The following is a 21,268-nucleotide window of genomic DNA, read 5'->3' on the forward strand; positions in this document are numbered from 1 at the left end:
TATAGAATCATAGAATCGTTTAGGTTGGAAAAGACCTTTAAGATCATCGAGTCCAACCGTCAACCCAACACCACCATGCCCACTAAACCATGTTCTGAAGTGCCACGTCTACGTGTTTTTTGAACACCTCCAGGGATGGTGACTCCACCACTTCCCTGGGCAGCCTGTTCCAATGCCTGACAACCCTTTCAGTAAAGACATTTTTTCTAATATCCAACCTAAACCTCCCCTGGCGCAACTTGAAGGCCATTTCCTCTCGTCCTATCACTAGTTACTTGATAGAAGAGACCAGTACCCACCTCACTACAACCTCCTTTCAGGTAGTTGTAGAGAGCGATAAGGTCTCCCCTCAGCCTCCTCTTCTCCAGACTAAACAACCCCAGTTCCCTCAGCCGCTCCTCATAAGACTTGTGCTCCAGGCCCCTCACCAGCTTCGTTGCCCTTCTCTGGACACGCTCCAGCACCTCAATGTCTTTCCTGTAGTGAGGGGCCCAAAACCGAACACAGTACTCAAGGTGCGGCCTCACCAGTGCCGAGTACCGGGGGATGATCACTTCCCTGCTCCTGCTGGCCACACTATTTCTGATGCAGGCCAGGATGCCATTGGCCGCCTTGGCCACCTGGGCACACTGCTCGCTCATATTCAGCCGGCTGTCAACCAGCACCCCCAGGTCTTTTTCTGCCAGGCAGCTTTCCAGCCACTCTTCCCCAAGCCTGTAGTGCTGCATGGGGTTGTTGTGACCCGAGTGCAGGACCCGGCACTTGGCCTTGTTGAACCTCATACAATTAGCCTCGGCCCATCGATCCAGCCTGTCCAGATCCCTCTGTAGAGCCTTCCTACCCTCGAGCAGATCAACCCTCCCTCCCAACTTGGTGTCGCCTGCAAACTTACTGAGGGTGCACTCGATCCCCTTGTCCAGATCATTGATAAAGATATTATAGAGAACTGGCCCCAAAACTGAGCCCTGGGGAACACCACTTGCGACCGGCCGCCAACTGGATTTAACTCCGTTCAACACAACTCTCTGGGCTCAGCCATCCAGCCAGTTTTTTACCCAGCAAAGAGTACACCTGTCTAAGCCATGAGCCGCCAGCTTCTCAAGGAGTATGCTGTGAGAGAAAGCGTCAAAGGCCTTGCTGAACTCGAGGTAGACAACATCCACAGCCTTCCCCTCATCCACTGGGCGGGTCACCTGGTCATAGAAGGAGATCAGGTTGGTCAAGCAGGACCTGCCTTTCATGACCCCCTTCCTTACCTCACCAAGAATCGAGAATTCTATCATTTCATGGTCGCTAAGCCCGAGACGGCCTCCGACCACCACATCTCCCACCAGTCCTTCCCCGTTTGTAAACAGTAGGTCTAGCGAGGCTCCTCCCCTGGTAGGCTCACCTACCAGCTGTGTCAGGAAGTTACCTTCCACCCACTCCAGGAACCTCCTAGACTGCTTGCTCTCTGCTGTGTTGTATTTCCAGCAGATGTCCGGAAAGTTGAAGTCCCCCACGAGAACAAGGGCACGTGATTGTGAGACTACTGCCAGCCGCTTGCAGAACGTTTCATCTGCCTCTTCAGCTTGGTTGGGTGGTCTATAACAGACTCCCAGCACAATATCCCCTTCCCCCTTCAAACCTAGTTTAAAGCCCTCTCTATGAGCCCCACCAACTCATGAGCGAGAATCCTTTTCCCCCTTTGAGATAGCTGGACTCCATCTGTCGCCAGCAGGCCCGGTGCCGTGTAAACCTCCCCATGATCAAAAAAACCAAAATTCCACCGATGGCACCAGCCTCTGAGCCACGTGTTAATCAGGTGTGTTTTCCCATTCCTTTCAGTATATTTCCCTGCCACTGAAGGGACTGAGGAAAACACTACCTGTGCTCCCGATCCTTCCACTAATCGCCCCAGTGCCCTGAAGTCCCTTTTAATTGCTCTTCCCGCGGTTGCCCCTGGCAACGCCCACGCTGCGTCAGCCTCGCTCGCGAGAGCTGCCGGCTCTGGATGGGTGTCTCTGCTCTTCCTCGGGGTTCCCGGGCTCTGGGAACCTCCTTGTCCGCCTCAATCTAGCGCTCGGCTGCCGAACTTACCGTTGTCACTGCTGGTCTCGTTGCCGACTGACAACAGCCTTCTTGCTGGCTGGGCATGATGTGAAATATATTAACCTGATTCGTGTCAATATAGAACAACGATAGGGCCGCATGGTGAAATGTGACCCTCTCTGCATATGTAATCTTTAACCGTTTTGCTTGATCTTGTATAACCGTAGGCCTAAGGGAAGTAGGAGAGTATGTATATAGTTCTTGCAAAAGCCATATAACAGTAGGGAATTACAAAAGTTGGAAACGAAATAAAATCAGACATCAAGTAGAAGTCGAAAAATACTTCACACGGTCTCTCGGAAGTAGCGGAATCCTATAGTTGCAAAGGTTTAAAGAAAAAAGGGGGGGGATTGATATAGAGAACAAACTGCTTATTGCTTAATGATTGTCTCTCTGTAACTTTACATACCAAGGACTGGTGTTTGTCAAGGATTAAGCCTGTCAGAGACTGGTACTGGTACTTAGGAATGATGAGCAAGAAGGAACCAAGAGCGATCACAAGACTTAATTAAGTGTTCGATGAATTTACGATCTTGTTAAGAAGACACAAGTAGAGGCCTTGCTTGAATAGATAAGGCCAGAAAAGATAAGAACTCCTGCCTTTTGTTCCCATCCTTGTAGATAATTTAGCTTAAACTAACCATATGGTGCTATACCACTAATGAGAACTTAGATAATAAGAACACTAACAAGCACGAAGGTATCAAAACATGTAAAGGACCATACTGCGCAGAATCACCTGAGGAGGGTCAAATAGCGGACAAGTGAGGAAGACTATGGAAGACCACCAGAGGACTCCTGAAGACCACCAGAGACCTTCAATGCGCCTGCGTAAAGGACGTTTACATATGTTAATAGTTTCCCGGAAAACTAATGAATATGTATAACATTTCTCAGGAATCTAGTGAATATGTATGTAGAACCTGTACTTAACCTGCACAATTAGACCTGACGGTGTGTGCCTAGGTAGAGCAGAGGCTCCCGGTGCACCCAGCGCTGTTTGCTTGCCTCTATTCATATAATAAATTGTAAACTTTAATTAGAATCCTGCTTTGGACATGATTATTTTTCACAGTTGGGGGCTCGTCCGGGATGGTCTTAGTTCCTGAATTCTGACTTAATCTAGGAGGGGCGCCCCACCATTTGGTGGCTCCTGATCGGGTCGGGTCGGGACTAACGCCATCCTGAACCTGAATAGGGGCAAGCAAAGAATTTGATTTTTTTTGAGCTCCCTTGCCGGCTGCAGCAGTTTATTTTGCCCGTAATCCTGCGCGCGAAGATCCGAATGAAGACGACGGAGTCGTAAGTATTTAAGGGGTATACCGTTCGGTTGGGTGGGATTCGGTCACCTGTATGTGTGTAAGAGTGTGACTGAGACGAAACTTAGTTTCGAAGCGATTGTGGAGGTCTTCTAACCGCGGTTCCAATCTCCCGCGAGGGACTTGGCCGGTGAAGGACCGAAGTGACTCCTATAGGATTCGTGGGTGGGTGATAGGTCCTAAAACCCCTGCAAGACACTCTTACCGGTGACCAAGGGCTGTAGGAATTGCCACAGTAAAATTCCTAAGATGGGTCAGACAAAATCGAAGACCAAGGACCAGAAAAAAGGGAGCAAGTTACCAGATATACCATCAGAAAGTCCATTAGGAGTAATGATTAAAAATTGGAATGAAAGGGGCCCCAGAAAAGGAAAAAGTGAATTAAAATTGATTCAATATTGCATGATTGAATGGCCAAAGGAGCCTTTAAGACCACATGTCTTTTGGCCCATTTTTGGATCCTTTGAAGGCTGGATTTGCCAGGCTTTATATATATATGTTAACTCAAAGGAACCTTTTAGTCAGGAGGAAAGTGATTATGCAAGATCATGGATCAGGACTTCATGTCCTTTTCCAGCCTCAATACTTACATTAAAAACAGACGAGAAGTTTAAGGGAGAAGAAGGAGATACAAACGAAAAAGAGAAAGAAAAAGATGATAAATGGGAGCCACTAGATAACCTGCCGCCTCCATACCTTAACAATCTACCTCTGGCGGTGGCTCCCCCTCAGGTGGCCGTAGTACCCCCACCAGTACCACCGTTGTCCCTGCCTCCACCACCAACAGCACCGGAATTAGAACTACCTCCGGCTGCGTGTACCAGAAGTAGGACTGCCGTATCCGAGGGAGCTTCTTTATATCCCTTACGAGAGGTACCCCTCGGAGGCAATCAAGGAGGCATCGGGTTTGTGGCAGTCCCATTAAATACCACAGATGTAAGAAATTTTAAGAAAGAAATGGGGACCCTATTGGATGATCCCCTCGGAGTAGCTGAAAAATTAGACCAATTCCTAGGCCCCAATACTTATACCTGGGAAGAAATACAGTCCATTTTAGGGATCTTATTTACTGCTGAGGAGAAGGGAATGATTAGGCAAGCTGGGATGAGAATTTGGGAAAGACAGAATCAGGCGGGACCCCCGGGAGACCAAAAATGGCCAAATGTGGATCCCCACTGGGATCATCAGCAACCCCAAGGAAGACAGAATATGAGGGACTTAAGAACATTAATTATACAGGGAATAAGGGAAGCGGTTCCCCGAGGGCAAAACATTAATAAAGCTTTTAATGAACAACAAGGGAGAGATGAATCTCCAACAGAATGGTTGGAAAGATTAAAGAAAAGTCTACAAATGTATTCTGGAATTGATCCGAATACAGTAGCTGGAACCGCACTCCTTAGAACACAATTTGTGGCTAAATCCTGGGGGGGCATAAGAAGGAAATTAGAAAAACTGGAAGACTGGCAAGAAAGAGGATTAGAAGAGTTACTTAGGGAAGCACAGAAAATATATGTTAGGAGAGATGAGGAAAAACAAAAAGCAAAAGCTAAGATCTTTGTAGCAGCAGTAAGAGAAGGTCAAAAAAATAAGACCCCGTCCGGGGAGAGAAGAGAAAAAGGAATAGAGAAAACACCCAGAGGACAGCCTTATCGAGAAAGATTTACAGTTCCAGTTTGTTACTATTGTAACAAGAAAGGACGTGTTCAGAGGAACTGTCCTAAGCGGGAACACGATGAAAAAATATTCAAAGAAGAATAGGGGTGTCAGGGGCTATATCTTCTGGGGACTTCAACATCAACGGAGCCCTTGATAAAATTATTAATTGGTCCCCATAAGGAGGAAGTTTTATTTTTGGTGGACACAGGGGCTGAAAAATCCACTATTCAAAAACTTCCAAAAGGAATAGAAAAAGGGAAGGGTTATATGTCAGTAGTAGGAGCAAAAGGGGAACCTTTTAAAGTACCTGTTTTAAAAGATGTAGAAGTAGAAACAGAAAAGAAAATTTGCCTTAATGATTTACTTTTGCTCCCTGAAGCGGAATACAATTTATTAGGAAGGGATTTGATTTTGAAATTAAACTTAGGCATTCAAAGTCAAGGGGATAAATTGCAGATTAAATTATATACTCTAACACAAGAAGATGAAAAAGCCATTAACCCTTCAGTATGGTATAAGGAGGGGGAAATTGGAAAGATAGAAATGGACCCCCTAAATGTTCAAATAATAAATCCGCATTGTCCAATTAGAGTCAAACAATATCCTATACCAATGGAGGGTCGAAAAGGGTTAAAACTTGTAGTTGACAGACTTCTGGAAAAAGGAACTTTAGAACCATGTATGTCACCTCATAATACACCCATCCTCCCAGTAAAGAAACCGGATGGGTCATACAGGATGGTACAAGATTTGAGAGCTGTAAATGAGCGAACAATTACTAAATTCCCTGTTGTGGCAAATCCTTATACTTTACTGAGTCATATATCTCCCAAACATACTTGGTATAGTGTGATAGATTTAAAGGATGCTTTTTGGGCCTGCCCTCTGGATGAGGGATCTAGAGATTATTTTGCTTTTGAGTGGGAAGACCCCACAACCGGACGAAAACAACAATTAAGATGGACTGTGCTACCACAAGGGTTTACAGAGTCACCCAATCTATTTGGACAAACTTTAGAAAAATTATTACAAGATTTCACATTACCCAAGGAGGTGAAATTATTGCAATATGTGGATGACTTATTAATAGCAGGAGAAACTGAAGAGGAGACCCGAGAAGCTACCATTAAATTGTTAAACTTCCTAGGGGAAAAAGGATTAAAGGTGTCCCGATCAAAATTACAGTTTGTAGAACAGGAAGTAAAATACTTAGGACATTGGCTGAGTAAAGGAAGGAAAAAGTTAGATCCTAACAGGGTATCTGGGATACTGTCCTTGAGACCTCCACAGACTAAAAAGGAAATTCGACAAATATTGGGATTATTAGGATATTGTAGACCATGGATTGAAAGTTATAGCGAAAAGGTAAAATTCTTGTACGAAAAACTAACTAACAACCAACTTAAGTGGTCTACAGAAGATGACCAAAAATTCGAGGAAATAAAAAAGACATTAATACAAGCGCCTGTATTGAGCCTCCCAGATCTAGAAAAACCTTTCTATCTCTTTGTGAATACGTCAAACCAAACAGCATATGGAGTTCTTACTCAAGACTGGGCAGGAATAAAAAAACCCATAGGGTACTGTTCTAAGTTACTTGATCCAGTAAGTAGAGGATGGCCCGCTTGTCTCCAAGCTTTAGTTGCTACGGCATTATTAATAGAGGAAGTTAGAAAAATTACCTTCAATGCTCCTTTAAAGGTGTACACCCCACACAATGTCAGAAATGTGTTACAACAAAAAGCAGAAAAATGGTTAACGGATAGCCGGGTCCTAAAGTATGAAACAATACTAATTGATTCCCCTGACCTGGAATTAAAAGTGACCTCTGCTCAGAGTCCAGCACAATTTTTGTTTGGGGAACCATCAGAAGAATTACAACATAACTGTTTAGAAGTAATTGAGACCCAAATCAAGGTGAGACCAGATTTAAGGGATATTGAATTAGAAAAAGGAGAAATACTGTTTGTGGATGGCTCCTCCCGAATGGTAGAAGGGAGGAGAAAATCAGGATATGCAATAATTAATAAGGACTTAAAGCTTGTGGAATCAGGACCTCTGAGTCCATCATGGTCAGCTCAGGCCTGTGAGCTGTACACCCTATGCAGGGCCCTGGAGTTACTAAAAGAAAAAAGTGGGACCGTATTTACAGATTCTAAATATGCATATGGGGTGGTCCACACTTTTGGAAAAATTTGGGAGGAAAGAGGTTTAATTAATACTCAAGGGAAAAAATCTTATACATCAAGAATTAATAGTAAAAATTTTAAGGGCATTAAGAGAACCAAAAGAGATAGCAGTGGTACATGTGAGAGGACACCAAAAGGGCTTAGATTACCGAACCAGAGGAAATAATTTGGCAGATAAAGAGGCCCAGGAAGCAGCCCTAAGGACTCAGGTCGCTAAAACAAATGTAATACAAACTAAGGGAGATACCAGTGAAGAAAGACGGGAGGAAGGAGAGAAGAAGTTTACCCCTGAAGAACAAACAAAATTAAAAAAAATAGGAGCTAAGTTAGAACAAGGAAAATGGACACTGCCCGACGGGCGAGAAATGTTGCCAAAAGCGTATGTCAGACAAATATTGGGACGTTTGCATGCGCAAACACATTGGGGTACAAAGGCATTGAGTGATCACTTCCTTAAACAATTTGGCTGTATTGGGATTTTTGAAATAGCAAAACAAATTACACAAGGCTGTTTAACCTGTCAAAAAATAAATAAGAAAGCGTTTCGACAAGTAGCTACGGGAGGTAGAAAAACAGCATACAGACCTTTTGAGAGAGTACAAGTTGATTTCACCGAATTACCCAAGGTAGGGAGGATAAAATATTTATTGGTAATAGTAGATCATCTAACCCGGTGGGTAGAAGCTTACCCTGTAGCACGGGCTACGGCACAGATGGTGGTAAAAATTCTATTAGAACACTTGATACCTAGATATGGAATAATCCAGTACATTGACTCTGATCAAGGCACACACTTCACTTCCAAAGTAATAAAAATATTATGTCAATCACTAGGTATTCAGTGGGAATACCACACTCCGTGGCATCCACAAAGCTCAGGAAAAGTAGAAAGGATGAATCAAACAATAAAACAACAGTTGGCTAAATTAATGATTGAGACCCAAATGCCTTGGACAAAACGTTTACCATTGGCACTTTTAAATATAAGAACGAAGCCACACAGTGAGACTGGATTATCACCATACGAAATGTTATATGGTATGCCTTATTCTCATGGGATGCCTCTGGGGAATAATATAGTTGAAGATAAAAATATCCAAGAATATATAATCACTATCGGGAAAAGATTAAAGGAACTAAGAGAGATTGGGATGCTGGCTCAAACACCACCTCTAGGATTTACAATTCATCAATTAAAACCGGGAGATAAGGTTCTAATAAAATCATGGAAGGAAGAAAACTTATCTCCCCTCTGGGAAGGACCTTTTCTTGTTTTATTAACTACAGAAACAGCTGTGAGAACTGCTGAAAAAGGATGGACGCACGTATCACGGATAAAAGGTCCAGTGAAGGAGTGGAAAATGACATCTGAGCCAGGAGAAACTAAACTAACCATCAAACGAACTTGAAGAGGCCTTACAATTGACTGGTAGGGGTATATATATATCCTTACAGACTCCAGACCCAAGTGAATCCCAGCTCGTTGGCTAAGGCCGTGGGAAAAACCATTGTTGTATGGGAGGAGTACCCCAACTGACGACGCGGGACAGCAGAACCCCGAGTCGAGCTAGTACTCAGCTTTGTCCAATTTGTCGCCGGTGCAGTTTGTATCTTATTTGTCATTGTTATTACTGTGGGAAATATATAATCCATTATAACGGATCACAGCAAGTATATTTAGTGACCACACTATCTCCTTTTTGTATTAGATGTAGACATATTAATCAATTAGAAATACTAACAAGAAAAAGATATTTTTGTTGTCGAACTAACAGGGTTGTAGTAATATAAGATAAATTGCTGTGGGAATTTTATTATGACTATTTCTATATAATATATACAAAAGCTTTTCATTCCTACCAGGGAAAACAATAATGGGGATCATTTAAGCATTAAGATACCTATAAAAGACACTGAACTTTTGGAACATAGCACACAAATTGGACTAAGAGCTGACCCTATAATCCCTTGAGTGTTTAGGACAAACCACCTCTTAAGGAAGAGGGCAAGACTGGATAGGGAACCGGTGGTGCGGCTAAAAGGGTCTGCCAAGGGCTGCAACCCCTCAGGGCTATGACCGCCGACCACTATGGCCCTTACCAGACCTCTTCTAGTTCTACTTGGGGTGAGTTCTTTGACCCTGGCTACTGAAAACAACTGCAGTCAATGTATAGTGACCACTAGAAGGGGACGAATAAGCTCCCTAACCTTAGTATATCATACTGTCTATGACTGCAAGGGTCAGAAAATTGGAAGCTGCATTTATAACCAAACCCAGTATGCTCTATGCAGAGAAGAAAACAGAACTGTATGCTATGATCCAAAGGAACTCCCTTATCAATATTGGGTCGAGATTAGAACAAATGATCAAAATGGGAGATTAATAGGATCAAGTAAAAGAATTACTAATTCAACCATACCCGCCTGGGTATCCTTCGATGCATGTGATGCAATTGACGATGACCCAGACACAAATTGTGGGAGTGTAGAGTGGAGAAAATATTATTCAGAACAACCAAAGTGTAGGGAACACCGTTCGGAAGATCTCGCGATGTCACGGAAAGGTAGAAGGCTAGTCGTCGCCTCCCTATGACATATCAGTAATCCCACCTACCGTTGTTAGTATAAAAGGAATTAACTGCGCAATAAAGGACGGAGTTGGCACTCACACCATGTGTGTTATCTGTCTCTTCCCTGGTCCAGGCCGACCAGTGATCTAATCGCGGCACCTTGATATGTAGCACTGCTACACAGTGGTGACCCCGACGTGATCGGCCGCACAGGCGACGATGAGGCTTGCGCAAGCGATTAAGGTATTAAAGGTGTTAGCTGATGAGGTGGGTGCCCGCGGTTCGATTAGGAGGGGCCCCACGGGCGAATGCATCCAATGGATGCTGCGCCGGGGGGACATTGAGTTTCCTAGATAAGTTTTGAGCCCCCCAAATTGGGGAGAGATTCGGGAGTCCTTGCTCCGATCCGAGCGCGGAGCTGCTGAACGATCGCAGAGTTGGGGGAAGGTGGAGCAGGTGGTCGCGGCGGGACGGGAGGCTGAGGCGTGCTGGCTGGCGGCGCGAGCTGCTGCGTCTGCGGGTGCAGCGCCGCCTCGGGAGCAGCGGGGACAGCGCCCTCGGGGACAGCGGGGACAGCGCCCTCGGGGACAGCGGGTCGGACTCAGACGGAGCGGGCGGCCGTGGAGCGGGGCTCGCAGAGTGGTCCGTCTTTGATCGCGGACATGGGCACGGAGGGTGCGGCGGAGACGGAGGTTTTTCCTGCAGAGGCGGCACCAGCGGGACCTGATGCGCCCCCCCCCCCCCCCCCCAGTATCCATGAGAGGAGTTGCGGCGGGTGGTTCGGCAGCTCATGGGGGAGGGACGATTTGCAACGCCTTCAGGCACAGGCACAGGGCATACGCGGGCGTGACTTTACGGCACTTGCAACAACTGCCTTGGCCGCACTTGGGCGTGTCGCGGCCATGGATAGAGCGGACCCCCCTCGCGTGAAAGTTCCGCAGGGGATTGCCGAGAGGTTTACTGCCTTTTTAGATCGGCTTCAGCTTGCTGTGTAGGCGGCAAACCTCCCGGAGGCGGCTAAAGAGGCGATTGTGCTTGAATGTGCTAGGGCTCAAGCTAACCCACAGAGCGCAGCGCTTGTCTCTCATTTGCCAGCGGGTTCGTCCCTAGGCAACATGATACGCCATGTACTGCAGAGAGAGCAACACCGGGAAGCGCGTCCGATAGTGGCGGCCTTGCAACAAGTTTTGCAGGCGGGTACAGCCTGATACTGCTTTTGAGGAGGCAGTCTGTAAGCAGGCCGCTAACGAGCAGCATTCTGATTCTGATAATAATTCTTTTGTATCAGGCAGGGTGGACTCTGAAAAAGAGCCGGATTTATATCGCTCATTACCTCCGCCGCTGCCTCCCGCGGCCTCTGCGCGGCCGGGACCGCTGCCGTGCCGCCGCCGGCCCCCGCCCCCCCCACCCCAATCGCCTGGTACTCCCTCTCCAGGGTCTGCAGAACTTACAACGGAACCTGGCTTTGCTGCACTGCCTGTATCTCCTTTTCCTGCTAATCCCTCTAACTCTGTGCCTCTGTCTAATCCATGACGATTCACTTAATAATTTGGGAAAAAATACACATAGTTTGATGCAACGCTGTCGAGAAAAAGCTCTACAGCAAGGAGATACCATGTTTACTTTTCCTGTTGTATGCACACCTGCCTCAAGAAATGCAAGAACCTCAAGAGTTAGAGTTCTTAGGATCAGTCATCATGAATCCCTGTGTGATGTTTAATTACATCCATAACACCACTCAAAAGGGTCAGAATGTAAATGCTATTTTGCCTGTATATAGAAATGCTACAGCTTGGTGTAACTATATCTATTCCAGAATATCACACTCTTTTTTCTATTCCAGCTGCTTTACCTACGCGGATGTTTTTAATTTGTGGGAATAGAGCGTGGGAGAGGAATTCCATCGAAACTTAACAGGAGGCCATGTAGCCTCGGACAACTTACGTTACTAACACCCGATATTAATATGATTCACAGTAAAAGGCTCACGATAACTGACACAGGTTTAACTGGATGGCTAACAAGTTTGGGAATTACAGGATGATTAAAAGATTTGCTTATGCATGGCTTAGTTATTTTAATTGTAATATTAGCAGTTGTAATGATTGTACCACGTATCATAAAATAGTTGAACGTATGATTGCAAAAGCATTTCATGTAACTTGGCTTGCATAAAAATAATTTTAAAAGAGAGAGAGAGAGAGAGGGGAAGAGACAGGAAAAAAAAATTAATGAAAACAAACGGCTGGAGAGGGGGAAGAGAGATGCGGTTGCGGAACACACAGAAATGGCAGCTGAAGAGTGAGAACATGTAAGAGAAATAACCCTGCAGACACCAAGGTCAGTGAAGAAGGAGGGGGAGGAAATGCTCCAGGCGCCGGAGCAGAGATTCCCCTGCAGCCCGTGGTGAAGACCATGGTGAGACGGGTCGTTCCCCTGCAGTCTATGGAGGTCCACGGTGGAGCAGATCTCCACCTGCAGCCCGGGGAGGACCCCACAACAGAGCAGGGGGATGCCCGAAGGAGGCTGTGACCCCGTGGGAAGCCCACGCTGGAGCAGGCTCCTGGCAGGACCTGCACACCCGTGGAGAGAGGAGCCCACGCTGGAGCAGGTTTTCTAGCAGGACTTGTGACCCCGAGGGGGACCCACACTGGAGCAGTCTGTTCCTGAAGGACTGCACGCTGTGGAAGGGACCCATGCTGAAGATCTTCATGAAGGACTGTCTCCCGTGGGAGAGATCCCACGCTGGAACAGGGGAAGAGTGCGATGAGTGCTGCCACTGAGGAGGATGAAGTGACAGAGATAATGTGTGATGAACTAACCGCAAAACCTCATTTCCCGTTCCCCTGTCCAGCTGTGGAGGAGAGAGTGATAGGATAGCTATGGTAGGTAACTGGTGTCCAGCCAGGATCAACCCATCACATAGACAAAATGCATTGTAAAATAGAATGAAATTACATTGCAATTGGGAATTTCAAAAACAAGGACTCTGTGTAACTCCTTTACAAGGGAATGAAAGTGTATGTGATTGGAATTAGGTGAAGGCACATTTGCAAGGTGCATTTGCTACTAATATTGCAGGAGAGACCTAAGACCTTGCACAGATATTACAAGATCAAATGGGAAATATACGAAATTAGCAGAATAAGGTGTTTTTCAAAGAATTGTCTAATACTGTTGAATGCTTAAATCCAAAAACATGATTTGAAGGTTTAAATTTGTATATCTGAATTTATATTGCTATTGGAGAATTATTAATCATTTGTGTGTTTGCAGCAATCAGAATCACCTGAGGAGCAGTACGAGGATTGCGTCAGTTCGAAGCTAGAGTCCTCGCTGCCTTCCTCGTGAATCTGATGTTCCTAAACAAAAAAGGGGGCGATGTGGGAGCAGCTCGGAACACCTGGCATTTGTTTTCAAGAGTGACTGTTAGAATTTGTTGTGCTGCATGTTTGCCAAGCCTTGAAGAACTAGTTTTACAAGGTCAGGTTGGAGGATGGCCTTGTGTAGGCCTGGGAAGATGTGGCTGAAGACAGTCACGAGTATGTCTATGGAATGTTTTTATCTTTAACTGTTCTGAGGACTGGCAAACATCCCAGCTGGGTCAGATATGCCCTCCTGTGCTAGTAGTATTGGCTGTGAGTCGTTAGTACTTTCTGGATCTTTGTTGAAACATATATAAGTTGGATTCTTTTGTGAAATAAAGGGAATCTTGCACGGGGGGAAAAAAAAAAAAAAAAAAAGGGAAATTGTGGGAGATTTCATGGAAAATGGGGGAACATTTCTTTGAGCCTGATTATTTAGAGTTAGCATAAGTAGCCCGCAGTCAACATGAGTGGACCGGAGTACGCTCCCTTTAAGCCACTACAGTATTTGCATGTTACCGTAGACACCTATAGTAAATATATTCTCGCTACAGCGCACAGGAAGCAGAATAGCTTGGCGGTTGTACAACACTGGCGTGCTTGCATAGCCCAACTGGGGATTCCACGACAGATCAAGACGGATAATGGTACAGCTTATGCTGCGGAAAAGGTGAAACGATTTTGTGCAATCTGGGGTATAGCCCTTGTACATGGCACACCTTATAACAGCACCGGCCAGACCATTGTAGAACGAGCACATCGAACCTTAAAGACCCTGCTAGATTGTCTTAGGGAGGGGGACCAGGCGGAGCCCTCCTGCTTACGGGATAATTCACCTGTTCTCCGTACACAGCATCTCCTGTTAACTGCGTTAACTTCATTAAATCAGACAATTCGGGGGGACCTGGACCAGACGACGGTGCAACGACATTTTACGACTACGGAAGAGAAAGACCCCTACCCGTTGGTCCGTGTGCGTGATCCCCAGACACGCCAATGGGACGGACCGTTTGAGCTGCGTTGCCTCAGGCGGGGGTACGCCTGTGTACAGATACCTGAAGGGCTACTGAAATGGGTCCCTAGTCGCATGGTTCGTCCTGCCCTAACCTTGTAGTGTTTGAGTGTTTTTCTTTACAGATTGCTGTTATCCTTTCCTGGCTTGTGATGTCTTCGGTATCTGCTACGAATTTCTGACGCTGGAGCAATTAATAAACAAGATAACAGAACTGCAGAAGCAAGAAGGCGCTGCAAGACCTTTATAGCAATTAAGAAAAATGTCATTTTGGCTTGGAGCATTTAGCTGCGGGATGGGGACTTAGGAGTTGGTTTGTATCTTTGTTAAAAATCGGGGTTTCTTTTATTCTTGTGTATTTTATTAGGTATAATGTTGCTTTTACTGTGTTTAATTAATTGTGTTCATATATCTTGTAGGTCACCTTAGCCAACATAACAGGTCAAGATTCTCTGTGCACTGCAACCACATCACAAAGCCCGTGAACCAATAGACAGGATGGCTATGACTCGTGCCAGCGACCGCATGTGCCATAGGCTCCCTATGTTTCAACTGAGGCGAATTTTAGCACCCGCTGGCCACGTGTGCTGAAATCTGTTCCTCTGCAAATGTACAAATACCGGGATTTTCCGAAGAGCATCGGGCTGGTGTACGGCAAGGCCATCGTTGCCTCTGTGGGGACGCCCACGTAAAGCTGGCACCTACCGATTGCTGGCCTGAGTTCGCGGATGGTGGTGACTAGATCTGCTAATGCTCTTCTAATAGAAAAAGGGAGGGGGAATTGTTGTGGGAACATATTTAGCTAACGGTCACAAGAGCATTCCAGACGCCTTTAGAAGGCCTTGAACAGAATAAACAAGAAGACAAAAATAAGAAAGATACCAATTAGAAAAACACAGGTGCATATTCCACGATAAAGAGAACTTGGCACAAACAACCTCAATTCAGCAGTTTATCTTGACCAATTAGACTGAGATAAGTCTCGTATGTTTAGTTAGTATGACCAATTATATTTTATGTTTATGCGTGTGTGCAGTGTTGATGCAGCCAATCATTGAGTGCAACTGGACGCGTGGACAGTGCATGAATAGTGTGTGTAACCAATGGGAGCTAGTTGGACATGAGGAGGGGGAGATGTAGGGAACACCGTTCGGAAGATCTCGCGATGTCACAGAAAGGTAGAAGGCTAGTCGTCGCCTCCCTATGACATATCAGTAATCCCACCTACCGTTGTTAGTATAAAAGGAATTAACTGCGCAATAAAGGACGGAGTTGGCACTCACACCATGTGTGTTATCTGTCTCTTCCCTGGTCCAGGCCGACCAGTGATCTAATCGCGGCACCTTGATATGTAGCACTGCTACACAAAGTACTTATGTCCAGGAGCTGGGCATTGTCAAATTAATGCAAACTACCAGCGCTCTGAAACAGCAAGATATCAATCGGCCCACTTATGTGGCAGGAGGGGATGGGGGTGTGTGTGTTGGGCAACCCAAAACTGGGGATATGAAAGTCATTGTGGGGAAATACAGGCCTCCATAACCGCGGGGCCTGTAGATAAAAACTGCACCACCCGTAGCTGTAATCCTGTCAACATAACTATTAAAAACCCAGAAAATTGGAAACAGAAACAAATAGTTTACCTTGGGCTTAAAATCTATGGGACAGGAGGGGACCCAGGCATTGTCCTGAATTTACAGATCAAAGAAAAGTCTAGAGAATCAATACAACATCGATTATTGTTTAACTCCTTTTATCATGAAATAGAGACAGGAGTAAAATATGAAATTCCCACAGTTGCTAAAAATTTATTTGTAAACCTTGCAGAAAATATCGCTAAATCGTTAAAAGTGACTAATTGCTATGTTTGCGGAGGAACAAATCAAGGTGAACGATGGCCATGGGAGGCCATGGAGAGCAACATAAGTAATCCCCAAGTATGGAAAACAGTGGGAAAGGATAATAGGAAACAACAATGGGTGCTTCAAACGAGTATAATTGGGAAGAGTTGTTGGCAAAACCTAAGGGATGATGGAAGGCAAGTAGGTAACCTGGAGTGTGAAGGAGGTTTTCTATGGAATGAGACATGGAATAATTGGGATAGGTGGGGAAACCCACTGGAAATAAATAATCAATTTAAAAATTGGACAAATGGAACGAATATACCAAATGGTTGGCCAACCCCTAAAGGACATTATTGGATTTGTGGCAGATTAGCTTATGCATATTTGCCAAAGGATTGGACAGGGTCCTGTGTATTAGGAACTATAAGACCCAGTTTTTTCCTATTACCCATAAATCAAGGAGAGCGACTAGGAGTTCAAATATATGCAGAGGCCAATGAGTTAGGAAAAAGACGTCAGAAACGAAACCTGCAAACTGGGAATTGGAAAGATAACGCATGGCCTCCTGAGAGAATTATTGCCTATTATGATCCAGCTACATGGGCAGAAGACGGATCTTGGGGCTATAGGACCCCAATATATATGCTTAATAGAATAATAAGGTTACAAGCTGTAGTGGAAATAATAGTAAATAAAACTGGAGATGCACTTGGATTAATTGCCAAACAAAATACCAAGATGAGAACGGCTTTGTATCAAAATCGCTTAGCTTTGGATTATTTGTTAGCACAGGAAGGGGGTGTGTGTGGAAAATTTAATCTTAGTAATTGTTGTTTAGAAATTGATGATGAAGGAAAAGCTGTGAATGAACTTGTAACGGAAATGAAGAAAATTGCACATGTCCCAGTTCAGACTTGGAATGGAATTAACCTAGGGGGATTATGGGGAGACTTTATGAATGGTGATTGGCTCAATAAAATTGGGATAGTTGTATTAGGAATATGTGGAGGATTGTTAATAATTCCATGTTTAATACCTTGTTTTACTAGACTAATACATTCGGTTATACAAGGAATACAGATATCTGCTGTACCTGTTGATCCAGAATCTGGAAGAGAAAAGGCCAATTCCCTAATGATAATAAAAACAAAAGAAGATCCGAGATTGATACCAATTCAGCAAGTGTTAACACGATTGAAAATGAAAACACGAATCAATACCATAAAAAAAGAAATGGGGGATTGTGAAATATATTAACCTGATTCGTGTCAATATAGAACAACGATAGGGCCGCATGGTGAAATGTGACCCTCTCTGCATATGTAATCTTTAACCGTTTTGCTTGATCTTGTATAACCGTAGGCCTAAGGGAAGTAGGAGAGTATGTATATAGTTCTTGCAAAAGCCATATAACAGTAGGGAATTACAAAAGTTGGAAACGAAATAAAATCAGACATCAAGTAGAAGTCGAAAAATACTTCACACGGTCTCTCGGAAGTAGCGGAATCCTATAGTTGCAAAGGTTTAAAGAAAAAAGGGGGGGGATTGATATAGAGAACAAACTGCTTATTGCTTAATGATTGTCTCTCTGTAACTTTACATACCAAGGACTGGTGTTTGTCAAGGATTAAGCCTGTCAGAGACTGGTACTGGTACTTAGGAATGATGAGCAAGAAGGAACCAAGAGCGATCACAAGACTTAATTAAGTGTTCGATGAATTTACGATCTTGTTAAGAAGACACAAGTAGAGGCCTTGCTTGAATAGATAAGGCCAGAAAAGATAAGAACTCCTGCCTTTTGTTCCCATCCTTGTAGATAATTTAGCTTAAACTAACCATATGGTGCTATACCACTAATGAGAACTTAGATAATAAGAACACTAACAAGCACTAAGGTATCAAAACATGTAAAGGACCATACTGCGCAGAATCACCTGAGGAGGGTCAAATAGCGGACAAGTGAGGAAGACTATGGAAGACCACCAGAGGACTCCTGAAGACCACCAGAGACCTTCAATGCGCCTGCGTAAAGGACGTTTACATATGTTAATAGTTTCCCGGAAAACTAATGAATATGTATAACATTTCTCAGGAATCTAGTGAATATGTATGTAGAACCTGTACTTAACCTGCACAATTAGACCTGACGGTGTGTGCCTAGGTAGAGCAGAGGCTCCCGGTGCACCCAGCGCTGTTTGCTTGCCTCTATTCATATAATAAATTGTAAACTTTAATTAGAATCCTGCTTTGAACATGATTATTTTTCACAATGAGAAGCTGAAAAATCCTTGACTTTAGACTAAACATTACTTAGCAACAACTGAAAACATCAGTGTTATCAACATTTTTCTCATACCAAACTCAAAAACATAGCACTATACCAGCTACTAGGAAGACAATTAACTCTATCCCAGCTGAAACCAGGACAGAGAGTCACTCACCCCCTTGCTCCCAGTCCACTTCACCTACTCCCCAGCTAGTCCGGCTTGATCTTCACTTGTGATCGCACTCACTCACATACCTGCACTTGTTCCAGTCGCTGGCACCACAGATACACAGGCCCTCCGACTCATGGTCTGACTCCAGTTGCTGCACTCACACCCCCATACACACACATACACACAGAATAGAGAGCCCTCAGCCAGGAAAGAGTTAGAAAGGAATTTAATAAGGAGATAGGACAGACTGCGCTGATCAGGCGCAGGGCATAGCCAGACAAGCGTACTGACCAGCAAACTATTTACATGCAACTGGCCCTTTTTATCCCCTTACCCCTCTATTTGTCCACACTATGGCTTTAACGCCTCTGACATGGAAACACCATTGCAGTTCCAGCCGGGCTTCTGCTCCGAGCAGCAGCACGGCCAGGACTAGCAGAATCTTCTCCAGCAGGCACAGCAGCAGCAGCAGCAGCAGCAGCAGCAGCGCCCATGCCTCCAGTGCAACAATGAAACTTCCAGTGACTAGTTTCTTCCTTTTTTAGTTCAGAAAAAGAGTGGCCAAAAGAAATCCTCCCCTTTGTTATAGGTCTGAAAAATATCAGAAATTACTATATGTAACCAAATGCCAAAGGATGGCCCCCGAGCGGTTAGCTCTCGCTGCCACCCCAGGCCCTGCAGGCCCTTGGAAGGCAGTGGGCCCTGGGCTCTCCCAAGTTTCAGGAGAGGAGAGATCTCCTGTGACCTCTCTGATGGCCTGTGGGCACAGCCTGAGGCCGCAGCCTGGCCCAGCTCTTCTCTGTGCTGGGCGTCGGCCACGCCAGGCCCCGAGAGCTGCCTCCTCTCCGGGGCCGCGGCGAGGGCCTCGGAGCGAGGGCACTGCTGTTTTGCACGTCTCCGGGAAGCGGCGGGGCGTGGCTGAACAGCTCCGGAGCGCAGCGCAGTGCCCATGTTCTGGAGACGGCGCAGATGTGTACGGCGGCGGCCCTTTCCTCACAGAGGGCGATCCCGGAAGCGAGCTCAGCGAGCGCTCTCCCCGCCCACTTCGGGACCCCCCGGGTTTCTGTGGCGTGGGGCACCCCGGCGGCGGGGCGGGGGTAACTCTTACCTGCGGGAGTGGTGGGAGACGGGATCCCCGCGCGCGGAGGGGGGGGGGGGGGCAGGGCGGGTGGGGGATCTCACGCCGCAGCCGGTCTCCCCCGACGAGATGCTCCTTTTTTTTGGTCCACCCGACCAATCGGACGCAGCGGCTGGATTCTACGGAAGCCGGGATGGGCCCTTCGTGGCGGCAGCAGGACTGTCCCCTGCCGACCATAACGCATTGCGCAGGGTGCACCACCACCACCACCACCACCACCACCACCACCGAGTCCTCCTGCGGCTTTAACGCCTCTGACATGGAGACACCATTGCAGTTCCAGCTGGGCTTCTGCTCCGAGCAGCGGCAGCAGCACGGCCAGGACAAGCAGAGTCTTCTCCAGCAGCCACAGCAGCAGAGGCCATGCCCCCAGTGCAACAACTGCACCTACTATGGGGCCGCTGCGGCAGCAGCGGGGGATAGCCTGCCCTCGCTGCTCCGCACTTCTTCGCCCCTCTCGGGCGCCTTCAGGACTCACTCCTCGCCGCTCTCCGCCTCCTCCCGGCAGGGCAGCCAGTTGAACGTCAGCGAGCTCACCCCCTCCAGCCATGCCGGCTCGTCCAGGCAGCCCCACCAGTACCCCCAGTACCACCAGTGCCATAGCCTGCAGCAGCAGCAAGCAGCCAGTCCCAGCAGCAGTGTCAGCAGCGGCAGCACCCACCATCACCACTACCAGCAGCGTCGGGAGAGCAATCCCTTCGCCGAAATAGCCATGAGCAGCTGCAGGTACAACGGCGGCATCATGCGGCCGCTCAGCAACCTGAGCTCATCCCGCAGGAACCTGCACGAGCTTGACTCCGAGTCTCAGCCGCTCTATCCGCCGCTCGCCAGCCCCATAGCCGCTGCCCCGGAGATCGTGGTCTCCAAGCCCGAGCACAACTCCAACAACCTGGCGCTCTACAGCTCCGGCGGCGCGAACAACGGCGGGGGCAAGTCCGGCAAGAAGAAGAACCAGAACATCGGCTACAAGCTGGGGCACCGCCGGGCGCTCTTCGAGAAGCGCAAGCGCCTCAGCGACTACGCGCTCATCTTCGGCATGTTCGGCATCGTAGTCATGGTGATCGAGACAGAGCTGTCCTGGGGCGCCTACACGAAGGTACCTGCCACGCCGTCGGACCGCCTTCCTCTCGCTCTCGGCGCCGTCGACGCAGCCCAACCCACGCCTCCCCCCCGCGTCCCGTCCCGTGCCCCTGCCGCGGGCTCCGTGCCCGCCCCGGCCCGCGGGCGAGGCCGGCTCGCGGGAAGGCGGCTCCGCAGCCAGCTGCGCTCTCCTGTCAGCCGTTCAAATCCGTGCGGTCTAGCCGCCCCGCCGTCCTCGCGGAAAGGCGGCTGCCGCCCGGCCCCGGCATCACTTTGTTTCTCTTGGAGCCCAGCGCCGCGGGACTGTTCGGCCCTCGCCCGGCCCTGCCGTGAGACGTCCCTCGCCCTGAGGAGAGGTGCCCTGACCCCCCGGCAGCGCCGTGTGGGGCCCACTGGTCCTCCGCCCTGAAACGAGATGCTCCCCCCGCGGTTCCGCAACCGTGAGGCGAGGTGTCCCCCTCCCCCGGCCCCGCTGTGAGGCACCCCCCGGCCCCGACACCGTAAGGCGAGGCGACCCTCCCTCCCCTCCCAGTTCGGGCTCCGCTGCTCACAGTGGGGCTGGG

At 47.2% G+C, this 21,268-nt stretch overlaps 1 protein-coding gene across 1 annotated transcript in view; it reads left to right on the top strand.

The window, feature by feature from the left end:
• Positions 1 to 19,122: 19,122 nt before the first annotated feature.
• The window catches only part of LOC121232921 (small conductance calcium-activated potassium channel protein 2-like), a 123,278-nt gene continuing 121,132 nt past the window's right edge, over positions 19,123 to 21,268 (top strand). The window contains exon 1 of the mRNA XM_041121418.1: positions 19,123 to 20,721. Within this exon, the coding sequence (XP_040977352.1) occupies positions 19,123 to 20,721 (1,599 nt within the window). The remainder of the gene's footprint in view (positions 20,722 to 21,268) is intronic.

Source organism: Aquila chrysaetos (assembly GCF_900496995.4).
Source record: "Aquila chrysaetos chrysaetos chromosome W unlocalized genomic scaffold, bAquChr1.4 W_unloc_2, whole genome shotgun sequence".
Taxonomy (NCBI): Eukaryota; Metazoa; Chordata; class Aves; order Accipitriformes; family Accipitridae; genus Aquila; species Aquila chrysaetos.